General features: G+C 53.3%; 1 protein-coding gene across 1 annotated transcript in view; it reads left to right on the forward strand.

Moving 5' to 3' along the window:
* The window catches only part of SLC6A20 (solute carrier family 6 member 20), a 29,614-nt gene extending 17,151 nt beyond the window's left edge, over window positions 1-12,463 (forward strand). Inside the window, exons 7-11 of the mRNA XM_040994950.1 lie at window positions 908-1,070; window positions 7,709-7,913; window positions 9,224-9,383; window positions 11,604-11,769; window positions 12,311-12,463. Of these exons, the coding sequence (XP_040850884.1) occupies window positions 908-1,070; window positions 7,709-7,913; window positions 9,224-9,383; window positions 11,604-11,769; window positions 12,311-12,460 (844 nt within the window). The 3' untranslated portion in view covers window positions 12,461-12,463. The remainder of the gene's footprint in view (window positions 1-907; window positions 1,071-7,708; window positions 7,914-9,223; window positions 9,384-11,603; window positions 11,770-12,310) is intronic.
* Window positions 12,464-12,859: the final 396 nt, after the last annotated feature.

Below are 12,859 nucleotides of genomic sequence, written 5' to 3' on the forward strand. Positions count from 1 at the left end.
AGAGATCATCCATGCCCTACTTTACTTCCCAAATGACCACAGCAGTGGAGCCTGGGCCAGTCCGAAGGCAGGAGCAAGATGCTTCTTCCCCCAGGTCTCCCACATGGATGCAGAGACCCACACGCTTGGGCCATCTTCTTCTGGTTCCCCAGGTGCATTAGCAGGAAGCTGAATTGGAAGTAGAGCAGCTGCGACTCAAACTGGTGTCCCAATGGGATGCCAGCTCTGCAGGACTTGGTTTACCCACCGTGCCACAACTCTGTCCCCTGAGTTAAAGTAACATAAGTCAGTCCATCAGTGGTGCAAACATTACTTAAACGCAATGGCTATGGAGCACATCGAGACAGAGCCTTTTATCAACCTAGAAGCTTGCTTTGTTTAAAGATTTTATTTAGGAAGCTTTGAGAAGAGACAGAGACCTTCAATGTGCTGGTTCTTTTCCCAAATGGCTATAATGGCAAGGCCGAGTTGGGCTGAAGCCAGGAGCCTGGAACTTCATCTGGGTCTCCCACGTAGGTTCAGGGGCCCGAGTGCATGGGGCCATCTTGCATTAGCTTTCCCAGGTGCATTAGCAGGGAGCTGGACCTGGAGCAGAATAGCCAGGACTTGAACCAGTGTTATGAAAGGGAATGTTAGTAAGAGGCAGCAGGTTAACTCACTAGGCCACAGGGCTGGCTCTGATCACAGAAACTGCACGAGACTGCTGGCCCAGAGGTTGAAAGAGCCCTCTGTGTGGCTGTAATTCCCACCGCCATCTCCGCCCCTGTGTGAGACACTTCCAAGCATTCAGATTGCCCCACTTTTGAGGGGTCCTGGTTGGTCATCAGATCTCCTATCTGAAGCTGGCACCCAGGCTTCTGAACACCTTCCCTGGGGCCCAAGGGTCAGTGTCACATCCTCTCTGCAGGGTGATCTTGCTGCTGACCAACACATTTGACCTGGAGGACGGCTTTCTGACAGCTGCCAACCTGGAGCAGGTGAAGGACTACCTGGCAGCCACCTACCCCAGTGAGTACAGCGCCCTCTTCCCGCACATCCAGAACTGCAGCCTGGAGGCGGAGCTGGACACGGTGAGGAGCCCCGCTTGGGGTCCCTGAGGGTTGCCCACCTGGGACCTAGGGGGTGTGCGCGGTCCACAGGCCCCAGGGGGAAACGCTGGGTATCCCAGGGCTCCCTCAGCCGCCCCAGGTCCTCCTCACTGCCAGGTCTTTTGAATCTGTATTTTTTAAGTACAGGAAGTATAGAGAATAGCAACCACTGACAGGTGCGGGGCACAGAAGGATTGTAATCATTTATCACTTGGGATTCAGATTTCCTTCTTTTTATACGAAAGAAAAAGTTTCAGGGACAAAATGAGAGTTCCCTTTGTTTTCACTCTCGTGTCACCTGCATCCCCTTAGGTTTTTCCTCTCTCTGCTTGGATCTCATTTCTTGTTTTGATGGTATTCACTAGGACTCTGGCACCATGAAAGAGGAGCTGGTAGTGAACATAGTTGTCTGATTCTTATTGTAAATAGAAATTCTAGAGACTTCTAGAAAATGTTTCTAGAGAACGCTTTGCAAGGGTAAGGAAGAGGGAGCACTGGTTGCCAGCAGATTGATATTTTTGATTGATTGGCTGGCCGGTTAGTCAATTGGTTGGTTGGCAGACTGGCTGGCTGCCGTATGTGGCACCTGGTGCCTGGGTGATGTCCTTCTGGGTTGATCCACTTGCTCTGTCCCATCTGCCTGCTGCTCCTGGCCTGTGGTATGATCTTCCCAAGGGAAAGCTCAGACCCCCAGGCCCCAGCTCCTGCCCTTCAAGTCCAAGGCCCCGTTTGGATGACCCGTGAGGCCCTTGGCCTTCAGTGTTCTCTCTTCTTTGGTGTTGGTACTTTGAAATTTTCCTCATTTCCTTTGGAACTGAACTGTCCGAGGATCACATAGTTATTTCAGACCTCCCACCCATTACCTGCTTTTCTGTCTTCCTGGCTTCATTCTGTTTGGTCATCTGCTGTTGGCCAATTGAATAGTTGATTTCTGCTCTTGGCCATTTCCCATGCGTATTTGATTTAGTAAAGTTTAAAGTTAGACAATCTCTTGACTTTCCATCCGAATCACAGAAGGCCTTTTAAACCTTTCATCTCATCCCTCCTGTTCTACACATGAGCGTTATCCAGGTTTGGTTTTTAGACTCACTCACCAGACAGGGCCGTTACTTTGTCTGTGTCTGCCTTCGTCATTGGTTCACCATTCTCTCTCACTTCCCAGCTTCCTTTATTCGATTTTCCTCTCTTAAAATATCTTTTGTCAGAACTCTTTTCATAATAAATATTCTGGTTTTGTTCTATGTAACTGTATCTAGCCCTAATTGTTTTTAAGTTTTTTTAATTGGAAAGGCAAATTTACAGAGAGAGAGAAGGAAAGAGCAGAGAGATCTCCCATCTGCTGGTTCACTCCCCAAAAGGCGAGGGGTGGGCGAGCCCTCCAGGCCTCCCACATTGGGTGCAGGGGCCTGAGGACTTGGGCCATTGTTTGCCGCCTTTCCAGAAAAATCAGCAGGAAATTGGACCAGAAATGGAACAGCTGGGACTTGAACCAGTGCCCATATGGGGTTTTGATACCACAGGTGTAGGCTCAACTTACTGTGTAATGGCTCTAGCCTCTGACCTCCATTTTTTTTTTAAGGTGATTTTTCCTTAAGTAAAAATATTTAGGTTAACCTTTGTTTTCTCCCATTAATTCTGTGGTTGCTGTTAAAATCTTTCCTTCCTCGTAAGCAGTCATTTCTCTCCCTGATGTGTCTCCAGCCTCCACGGTTCTGAGTATTTCTGCCAGTTGGGCTTTCCTGAGGTCATAACACTTCCAGCAAGCCTTCTTTTCCTCCCCTGTCTGGAACATTCCTGGGTGGAGGGCTTCTTGGATATAGAATTCCTAAAACTGAAGGGAAAGTTTGCCTTACGCTGCCCCTGAGGAAGGTCAGGACTCACCCATTAGGCTGGTCCGAACAGTCCCCTTGGTGCAGGGTGGGGAGGTTCTTGCAGGCTGCCCGAGGGAGAAGGCTAGACCCGCCTCGACCAGGTTAGCAACAAGGGCAGGACTTTTGATTCCTCAGCCACACAATTGCCTGTTTTTCCAGCCGCTCCTGCACACATCAGCCCCCTGGAATGCCAACAAGGACCCTGGGTCGTGCCCTCAACGGCCGTGCTGGGCTGGGTGAAAAGCAAAGATGGGCTTTGTGGTTCCAATCTGGGGATTCTTACAGTCACTTCCAAGGGGCTAAATTTTTTTGGCAGAGCAGGCAGGGCTTCCTTGGAAAGCAGCCACTGGCAACTCTTTATTCAATGCCATGACTGCCCCCCTTGCCTTTTTTATTTTTTCTTTCATCGCAAACAGGTGCTATTTTGTGGGGTGAACTGGCCTATTTGGGTCTCCTGGAGGGCAGATCTTCCCATACAACAGCTGTTAACCCTCTTTCATGGGCTCTACCCAGTGTCCATGACTTTGTAGCGTCTAGTTGTGGTTGATCTTCAAAGCAAGAAGAGTGACCGAAGAGTGGCTGTGTAACTATTTGGTACTTTTCTTAACTGATACTGGCTGCCGAGAGAGAGAGAGAGAGAGAGAGAGAGAGAGAGAGAGAGAGAGAGAAGGCAGGGCTGTGTGCAAGTATGAAGATGTGGTTGGCCAGGTGTCAGCAGCTCCCTGTCCCGGTGTTAGCCTGGCTGCCACCAGAAGCTGGGGACAGGGGAGAAAACGACCCTACTGCCCCGCACTGTCTCACAACCAAAGCAACTTGTAGGACAACTTCGACATAAAGCCATGAGGAAGGGTCTGTTCTGCAATGTACTGGCACTGATTAAAACCGGTGAATAAAACATCACAATATCGTCTGAGCACAGCCTGCGTTGGGCCTCATGTAATAACCCAACTGTGCATTCTCCTCAATTTCTCCCCTGTGGGAGTTACAGGGGTCCAGCCAGAAGCCTCAAGGTCAGAGACTCAAGATTTTAGAGCTTTGGATGTAAAACAGTTATCTGGAGTATAAACCATTTAAAAGAGACAGTAAAATCTGAGCATTTTAACCAAAGATGTGGATCAGATTTAATAACAGTTAAAATATACATTTAGGGACCCAGCACGGTAGCCTAGTGGCTAAAGTCCTTGCCTTACATGCACTGAGATCCCATTTGGGCGCTGGTTAATGTCCCAGACACCGCACTTCCCATCAAGCTCCCTGCTTGTGGCCTGAGAAAGCAGTGGAGGACGGCCCAAAACCTTGGGGCCCGCATCCACATGGGAGGCCTGGAAGAATTTTCTGGCTCCTGGCTTCAGATCAGCTAAGCTCTGGTTTTGTGGACATTTGCGGGAGAAGGTAAACCAGCACTAGAAGATCTTTCTTGCTCCCTGTAAATTTGCCTTGCCAATAAAAATAATTTCTTTAAAGGGATGAAAGGCAGGCAGGCAGGCAATTAAACTCAATAAAGACAACAGAGAACCTTCCGTGAGATGCATAGAATTTTGTTACTTAGGTCAGTTATAAGAACACAGTAAAACTCCCCTGCTAGGCTACACCTATCCCTGCTGAGCACAAGAACCAGGGGTGGGTGCAGGCCAGCCTGGACAAGGCTACAGCACCTGTCGACATCATGAGAGCTGGGTCCGAGGTGGGGCAGGCTGAGCTAAGCTCAGCACCCGTGGGCTGGGCTGGGCTAGGCTACAGCAGAGCCTAGCCTGGCACATGCAAAAACCAGGAGCTGGGGGCAGGCCTACGGAGGTTATAGGGGGTCATCCTGACTAGGCCACAGTACCTGCTGAAATGCGTGAGGGCCGGCTCTGTGGAGGGCTAGCTGGGCTGGGCTGCAGCACCTGTCAGTTCACATGAGGTGTGGGGCTGGGTCGGAACTGACCAGGCAGCTGCATCCACCCGTATGCACACTGGCTGGTGCAGGTGACAGACCGAACCTGACCGCACTGGCTGGCGCACACAGAAGCTGAGTCTGAGGTTATCCAAGGTGAGGTTTCTTGGTGGACATCAGACTCCATCCCAACCACAGGGAAAATCACAGAATGTGTTGTCTGAGCTTACATGGAGTGCATGTATTGGGACTGGGCCTCCTCAGTTGCTAATGCCTGTACAGGGGACAGCATGTCTAAACATACACAGGGACGTGACAGCTAGCTCACGTAGGCTAGCAAGGGACATCAAGTGCCTTGTCAGAGGATGGAAAGCAGAACAGGTTGGACAACTCTCCTGGTCAAGCTTTGCAACAAGTGTCTGGGTCTATGGATGCACACTGAGGTAGACTTTACCAACAGACCTTAGAAAGATTTCCTCCACCCTGGAGCAATGAAATCAACTTCTCAGAACTATCAGAACTATTCAAACAACACCCTCAGAACATTCTTCCCCCCATCAGAGTCTCTAAGGCGTCATCAAATGACCCTTTTTCTCAGCAAGAAGCAGTGGGTGTGCATCCCTCCCAATTATGTAAACAATATTACAAAAAATTAAAAATTAGAAAAATAAAGAAACCAACTATCTCTTTAAAAGCAAACCAAAGAAATACTTGATTGAATTATCAGCATGAATGAGCATGCAGAGCATTAACCTCAGTGACTGAAACACAGTTTTTTTTTGTACCTTATGAGGGTGTTGTGAACCCTAGGGGTCTCAGGAAAACATGACATTTCTGGGCAGGACCAACGGTGCCTTGTTAGTGCACATGAGTGTTCCTGAGAACCACATCGTGGCTAACGGAATGTTTAAATGAGTCATTAAAGTAACAACCCAACAGCTCACGGCACGGTAGGAAACAGAACTGGGCTTTACCAATCTACACTTTTTGGCAGTGATGGTGGGAGAGTTCTGTATTTTAACAAAGCCCATGTTGATGAATGGAAAACAAGGGAATTTTCTTCAAGGCTTTTTTTTTTTTTTTTAATGAAGAGTTACAGAGAAAGATTCTGCAAACGGCTACGATGACTGGAGCCGGGTTTGTCTATAGCCAGGATTCAGAAATTTTAGTTTCCCATATAGGTGTAGGGACCCAAGGACTTGAGCCATCCTCTGCTGCTTTCCCAGGCCATAAGCAGGGAGCTGGATGGGAAGTGGAACAACTGGGACGAGAACCAATGCCCATATGGGACACTGATGCTGTAAGGTAGAGAATTAGCCTCTTGAGCCACTATGCCAGGCCCAGAGAAGTATTTTTTTTTAATACATATTTTTAAATTTATTTGAAAAGCAAAGTTAAAGATCTTCCTGGTAGCCTAATGGCTAAAGTCCTCTATATACTGAGATCCCATATGGGTGCCTGTTCTAATCCTGGTGACCCCGTTTACCTCCCAGCTCCCTCCTAATGACCTGGGAAAGCAGTAGCAGATGGCCCAAAGCCTTGGGGCCCTACACCCACGTGGGAGACCTGTAAGAAGCTCCTGGCTCCTGCCTTTGGATCAGCTCAGCTCCGGCTGTGGTGCCCGCTTGGGGAGTGAGTGAATCAAGGGATGGAAGATCCTCCTCTCTGTATATCTGACTTTTATTTTTATAGCCTTAGTCATAAAAATAACTAAATCTTTGTAAAAAGAGAGAGTAGGGCAAGGCAGGGAGAGGCCAGGGTGGTATGGTGACTGGGCAAGCCACTGCCTCTGTTGGCAAAGAGACCTTGGCTGCCTCTGGACAAGGCAGGGGAGAAAGTAGAACGTACTTTGGAGTGAAGTTGTGCAGGATCAACCACTGCTCTTGTATTTTTTTTTTTCTTGTCTAGCTCTACCAAATATATAATTGCAGGTGCCTGGGAGAGAGGCTTTATCTTTGTGCAAGAAGGAGTTGAGATGTGAGACAGAGAACAAGAGGAGGCAAGGCAGCAGAGTGTCCCTCACAGCAGACAGGCATCCCTTTGGACAGAGTGGGAGAGCAAGCCCAGTGACTGTGGACTGGGGTGAGCGAGGGCATGGTGTGTGATGGAGAGTGCACCTGTCAGGTCGGGCGGCTGTCTCAGTAGACAGCGGTCCAGAGCAGCATCCGCGTCTGGGGAACAAAGTGTCTCCGTTGCTGGAGAGTGTCCGTAATTCCCCCGTGGTTAGATCACAGTTTCCAAAACCTTCTAGCTGCTAGTTTAGCCTTGTCTGTTCTCCACGGAAGAGCCTCCACGGCAGCAGAGAACAAGCTCTGGGTGTGGCAGTCGAAGTGACTGCTTTCCTAGGCCGTTGGGTGGCAGACATGAACCATCAAAAGTTATGTCTTCCTGGGATGATCAGCTGAACCACTCAACGTTGGAGATGAACCACTGTAACCATTCCATCGCCCTTCTACCCTATTCCATAACTTCTGTCATTGAGTCTATATGAGTAACAGACTACAGAGTTCTTAAAAGTGGAGTGCCTGGGGACTGTGGGAGGGTCAGGCTGCTGTCTAGCCTCTCTACTTTGCCGTACTGGACAATGGCTCATCTGTCCAATTTTAAATGCCCACCTTGTTTCTGTAATTCAGCTGTTGGGGAACAGGGAGCGGAACTCAACCATGATACTCTGAGGACATCTGTCTTTTTTTTTTTTTTAATGATCTTAAGGAATTATTTATTTTTATTGGAAAATCAGATTTAAAAGGGAAGGAGAGACAGAAATGGCTGCACAGGCTGGAGCTTCTTCTGGGTCTCTCGTGTGGGTGCAGGGTCCCTCGGGCCTGCGACATCCCCGGGGATGTAACCCACATCTTCCCTGCCGTGCACAGGCCGTCCAGGGCACAGGCCTGGCGTTCATCGTCTACACGGAGGCCATCAAGAACATGGAGGTGTCGCAGCTGTGGTCAGTGCTCTACTTCTTCATGCTGCTGCTGTTGGGCGTGGGGAGCATGCTGGGCAACACGGCGGCCATCCTCACCCCTCTGACCGACAGCAAGTTCATTTCCAGCCTGCTGCCCAAGGAGGCTATCTCAGGTCAGCAGAACAGCCAGTACTCTGGGGAGTACTGGATGTGGCAGGGGGCCTGTGGCTTGTTGAGGTGGGATCCCGGGGTTCTGTGGAAACCAGCCACACCTGCCAGGGTCAAATCCTGGAGCTTCGGTCCTGTGTTGCACCCAATGGGATTTCCCTGGAGTGATGTCCCTGTCTGCAGCCTCGCCTCTCCGTGAGCACCAGGCTGGAGGAATTTCGCGGAGGTATTGCAACTACACAACCACACCCACACATTGTGCACATGTAGCCCCCCAAGGAACTACCTCAAAGGTGAAAAAACATCCCGCACCCCAGAAAGCTCCTTCTCACCCCTTCCCAGACAATGGGCACCCCCAAAACTCACACCTTTCAGGATCACTTGAGGAGCTCACACTGTCCTGCCAGATGTGGGACCAGATGTGAGCTAAGAAGCTGCCACTGAAATCACACTGCTCCCTGAGTTCCTCCTGCCATCAGTGGCACCCCACGGGCTGCAGTGGCCAACCCTCTCTCTGTGACAAGACCTGCCACTCCCAGGCTGGTCCAGACTCCACTCCCATTCGACTCCCTCCCCAGTCCCCGCTTCTCTGTTCCTTCTCTGACTTGCAACATCTCTCCTCTCACATCTGCAGCCAGTTGGACGCCTGCCTATGATCTCTCAACCGGTGCACAGCCCCCTCTTCAGCTGGGCTCCCCTCAGGGTGGTCCAGGGGCTGTGGTGAGAAGGGCAGGTGGGAGCTGAGCTGCTCAAGGGAGACCTGGGTGGCAGGCACTGAAGGCTGTTGCAGCCGCACCTGCTGTGGGAAAAGGGGCAAGGGACCCAGTACCTCTGGGCTTGGCCTGCCTGTCTGCAGAAGAGGCTTCTAACACCAAGCTCAGGAGTGTAAGGGTGCACCATTCAGCAGGCCCACTCTTGCCCCCTGGCTGGGTGTCAGGCCCCTCGGGAAGCTGCTCATGGGGTGCCCTCGCCCCAGTCCCTCCTGGGACTCGGCTGCCCTGAGCTCTGGTGCTGAGTGGCTGGGGGAACAGAAGCCCCAGATCCACAGCCTGGTGCCGCTGCCCAGAGAACACACCTGCCGTTCTCTGCTGCACCAAGCTTACTGCCCTGCAGGGCGGCGCCATGCATCAGCACCAGGGCCTGTGGTGACACTCCTGGGGACCCCTCTGCTCCCGCGGCCCAGGCCACCAGAGAGGCCATGCCATGGAGGTGCTCCCGAGCCTGGGATGGGAGAGTTGGTGCTCCTGCCGGGCAGCAGGTAAGGAGGCATGGCGGTGTCTGGCAGGTGGGGCATCTGACGGTCCTGTGCCCCCAGGTCTGGTGTGCCTCGTCAGCTGTGCCGTCGGCATGGTGTTCACCATGGAGGCTGGCAACTACTGGTTTGACATCTTCAACGACTACGCGGCCACACTGTCCCTGCTGCTCATCGTCCTGGTGGAGGCGGTCGCTGTGTGCTACGTGTACGGGCTGAGGAGGTGAGGGGACTCCAGCCCCGCCCCCTGCATGTGGGAAGACGGCTGGGTCCCATGCCTTGTTTATCCAAGTGAATGTCTTCACTCTCAGCTTCACTTCCACCTGCAGCTGACCTTCAGCCCACATCTTCCCTGTTGCCAACATTTCTCCTCTCTCCGTGGGCCATGTGCCAGTTGACCCTGCTGGGCGCACACAGCTGCCCGGGTCAGGGAGTGGTGCCTGTCATGGGTCCTGGGTACGCTAATCCTTGGCCAGCCTCCATGTTTAGGAACCCTGACCCAAGTCCAGGTGTGAACTTGGCTCCCACCTAACCAACCGCAGCCAAGCTGGCAGCTCAGAATGTAGCTGTGTTCTCAGTGTCGGTGCACCACATAACTTTGGATGATTTTAGCTTCAGTGGGTAGTGGGTGCAGAATGGGGGGCCTAGAGCGGTGTTCAGACAGGAGTGTGTGTCGGAACTGTGGGGGCTTGGAGAAGCACAGACCCCTGGCCTCAACCCCAGGGGATCAAACAGGCCCAGCAATTCGCTACTTTTCTAGCGAGTTCTTTCCCCAGGAGCAGTCCCCAAGCAGTGGTAGGAAGCCTGCTAGACCCAGGTCCCTCTGCCCTGCTGCATCAGCTGTCGTACTTGAACATGTCCCCAGGGTCCCAGGCACTCTAGAGTTTGGGAAGTGCTGCACCAGTGTGAGCCTGGAGGGGAGGGCTGGGTCATGCGACTTCACACCCCTCACCCTTAGACCTTAGGATCCTCCGGGCTGCTGGGGGTGGTGGAGGGCAGCTTCCCAACTCTGGGAGGCAGTGAGCCCTTGAACAATGTCTCCCATTGCCTCCCATGTGCATGCTGGTTCTAGTCCCGGCTGCTCCACTTCCAACCCAGCTCCCTGCTTATGACCTGAGAAAGCAGTGGAGAATGGCTCAAGTCCTTGGGCCACTGCACCTTCATGGGAGACCCGGAGGAAGTTCCTGGCTCCTGGCTTTTGCCTCAACATTACAATCATCTGGGAAGTAAACCAGTGGATAGAAGACTCTCTCACTCGCTCTCCTTTACCTTTGATTTTGAAATAAATAAGTAATTTTTTAAAGAAAATGCATGGGTGGGGGTAGGGGTATTGCCTTTTCAATGAAATTTATTTACTTTGATTTTCTTTGCGATGGTGAGACACAGAGATGTCCTTTTCACTGTTCACTGCCTCAGATGCTCACTGCATGGGCCAGGGATGGGCCAGGCCAAAGTCAGGAACCAGGAAGTTTCTCCAGGAAGGTCTGCCACCTGCTCCAACCTCTCCCTCCCAGCATGCCCAGAGCAAGGATTTTTTTATTCTGCTTCCTCTGCTGTTCCTCGCATTTGAGTACTGGAGACAAGAATGACCAATGCCCTGGGAATGCCAGCCTAGGGGGAGAGAGCGCGGGAGGCTCCCTGGAGGGAGTGACTAGGTCCTTGGGAAGTCACGGTGAAGGTGGGAGAGGCTGCAGGATCAGCGTCCTCCTCTGGACCCAGGGCACAGCGCCATCTTGTGCCCAGACAGCGCCAGGACAGCGCCTGCCCTGCAGCTCCTCCTCTTGCTTTATCCGGGAAAGCCAGGGGCAGTGAAGGGACTAGCCAGACCCCAACCGTTTCTGAGTCTTCGTGGCCTGCAGCAGCGGGGGGCAAGCAGAGCACAGCCACGTGTGGCACAGGTGCACGGGAGGCAGGCCAGGCGGCTGCAGCTGCGACAGTTACACCCACTCAGGTCACACCCTCCTAAGCAGTTTCAAAGGCTCTGGCCTTGAGACAGCAAGCCAATCCTGGTTCTGAGCCTGGACTGCCCCTTCCGGGAGGGGACCCGTCCCCTGTGACTGAGGCAGACTGGCTGGGCCGGTGTGTCCCTCACTGCACACATGCGTATTGGAAGGACTAGAGATTAGCTTACCAAACCCCGCCCCCCGAGAAGGAAGATGCTACTGTGTTTGTGCTCCATTGAGGATGTGGAGTGGAGGTAGAGAACGGAAGAGAGGGTGTGCATACAGCATGGAGATGAGTAGGATCCCCCGGGCACTGGGACCTGGGACTCACAACTCTGACTCAAGGCTAGGGTTCTGTACTTGGCTTTTACATCCAAGGCTGGGCTTGCTCTGCCCAGGAGCCCTGTTCTAGTTGCCAGTTCTGTTCTGGGACTCCGGCCTGGCCGCCTTCACCATTGCCAGCCTGAGTCACCCACACGTACTCTCCCGTTCCCATGCAGATTTGAACGGGACCTCCAGGCCATGACCGGCCGCCCCCTCAGCTGGTACTGGAAGGCCATGTGGGCCGTCGTGAGCCCGTTGCTCATCGTCAGCCTCTTCATCTTCTACCTGAGCGACTACATCCTCACGGGGACCCTGCAGTACCAAGCCTGGGACGCCACCCAGGTACCTGCTGTCCCCCGCATCTCCCCCAAGCATGCTGAGGGTGGGTCACGAGTCGGTCACCACGTGGTGACATCACAGAGCTGTGTGACAGGTGCTCAGCTCAAGGTCTGAGTTCTTAACCTTGAGCCTGAGGTTGAGATCCTCTCAGGGCAGCTGGGGACCTCGACCCCAGACGCCTGGCCCATCTCCTGCCCAGGCAAGGGCTCTGCCCCCCCGGGCAGCAGGTGCTCAGCCCAGGCATCCTGGGACTGTGTTGCGGCTCAGCGCTTATACAGAGCATGTGCCCCTGTGGGGACGTGTGTCCTGGGCCCCCAGCTGAGTGGTTCTACAGGTGGCTCAGCCAGCCCTGTGTGTGTTCCATACCAACTCCACTCCTGGTTGGAGGAAGGGGAAGGATTCGCCTCCCAGTCCTGGGCTGTGAAGTCCCAGGCCACACAGGGGCTCCTCTGGGGCTGCCACCTCACAGGCTCCCTTCCTGGCCTGCATGGGAGCCTGTGGGCTGGGGCAGCTCCCTGCCACTGACGGCCACCTTCCCTCCCAGGGCCAGCTGGTGACCAGGGACTACCCCCCGTATGCGCTGGCCGTCATCGGGCTGCTCGTGGCCTGCTCCATCTTGTGCATTCCCCTGGTGGCCCTGGGGACCTTCATCCTGCGTCACCTCAAGAGGGGAGACACAGCCTTGACGTCCTGAGCTCCCAGGTACCACCTGCTTGGCTGTGGCGTCGTACACTGAAGCAGGGAGACGCAGCCTTTGGCTTCCTGGCCAAAGAGGAGGATGAGTGTGGTGCAGAGAACATCCGGCTTCTGCCCCAGGCCCCAGCCCTTCCTGCCCTGGACCTGCCCCTCGTTGTCATCAGGGGTCAGGCCATCCACGCCAGCCACGGAGCGACCCCACTCTTTCACTCTGGGGAACTTCCAAGAAGGAATGCCCGTGGGCAACAGAAATCTTACTTAATTCTTTGGGGCGAAAATGAAGCCGGTCCGTTCATGCTGAAGATCATGGTCACTGGTGGGTCACAGTCATTGGTGGGTCACGGTCACTGGTGGGTCACGGTCACTGGTGGGTGGACCAACACTGCTGCCCTGGGAC

The sequence above is a fragment of the Ochotona curzoniae genome, unplaced genomic scaffold (genome assembly GCF_017591425.1).
Source record: "Ochotona curzoniae isolate NIBS_2020 unplaced genomic scaffold, NIBS_Ocur_1.0 contig_908, whole genome shotgun sequence".
NCBI classification, from domain to species: Eukaryota; Metazoa; Chordata; class Mammalia; order Lagomorpha; family Ochotonidae; genus Ochotona; species Ochotona curzoniae.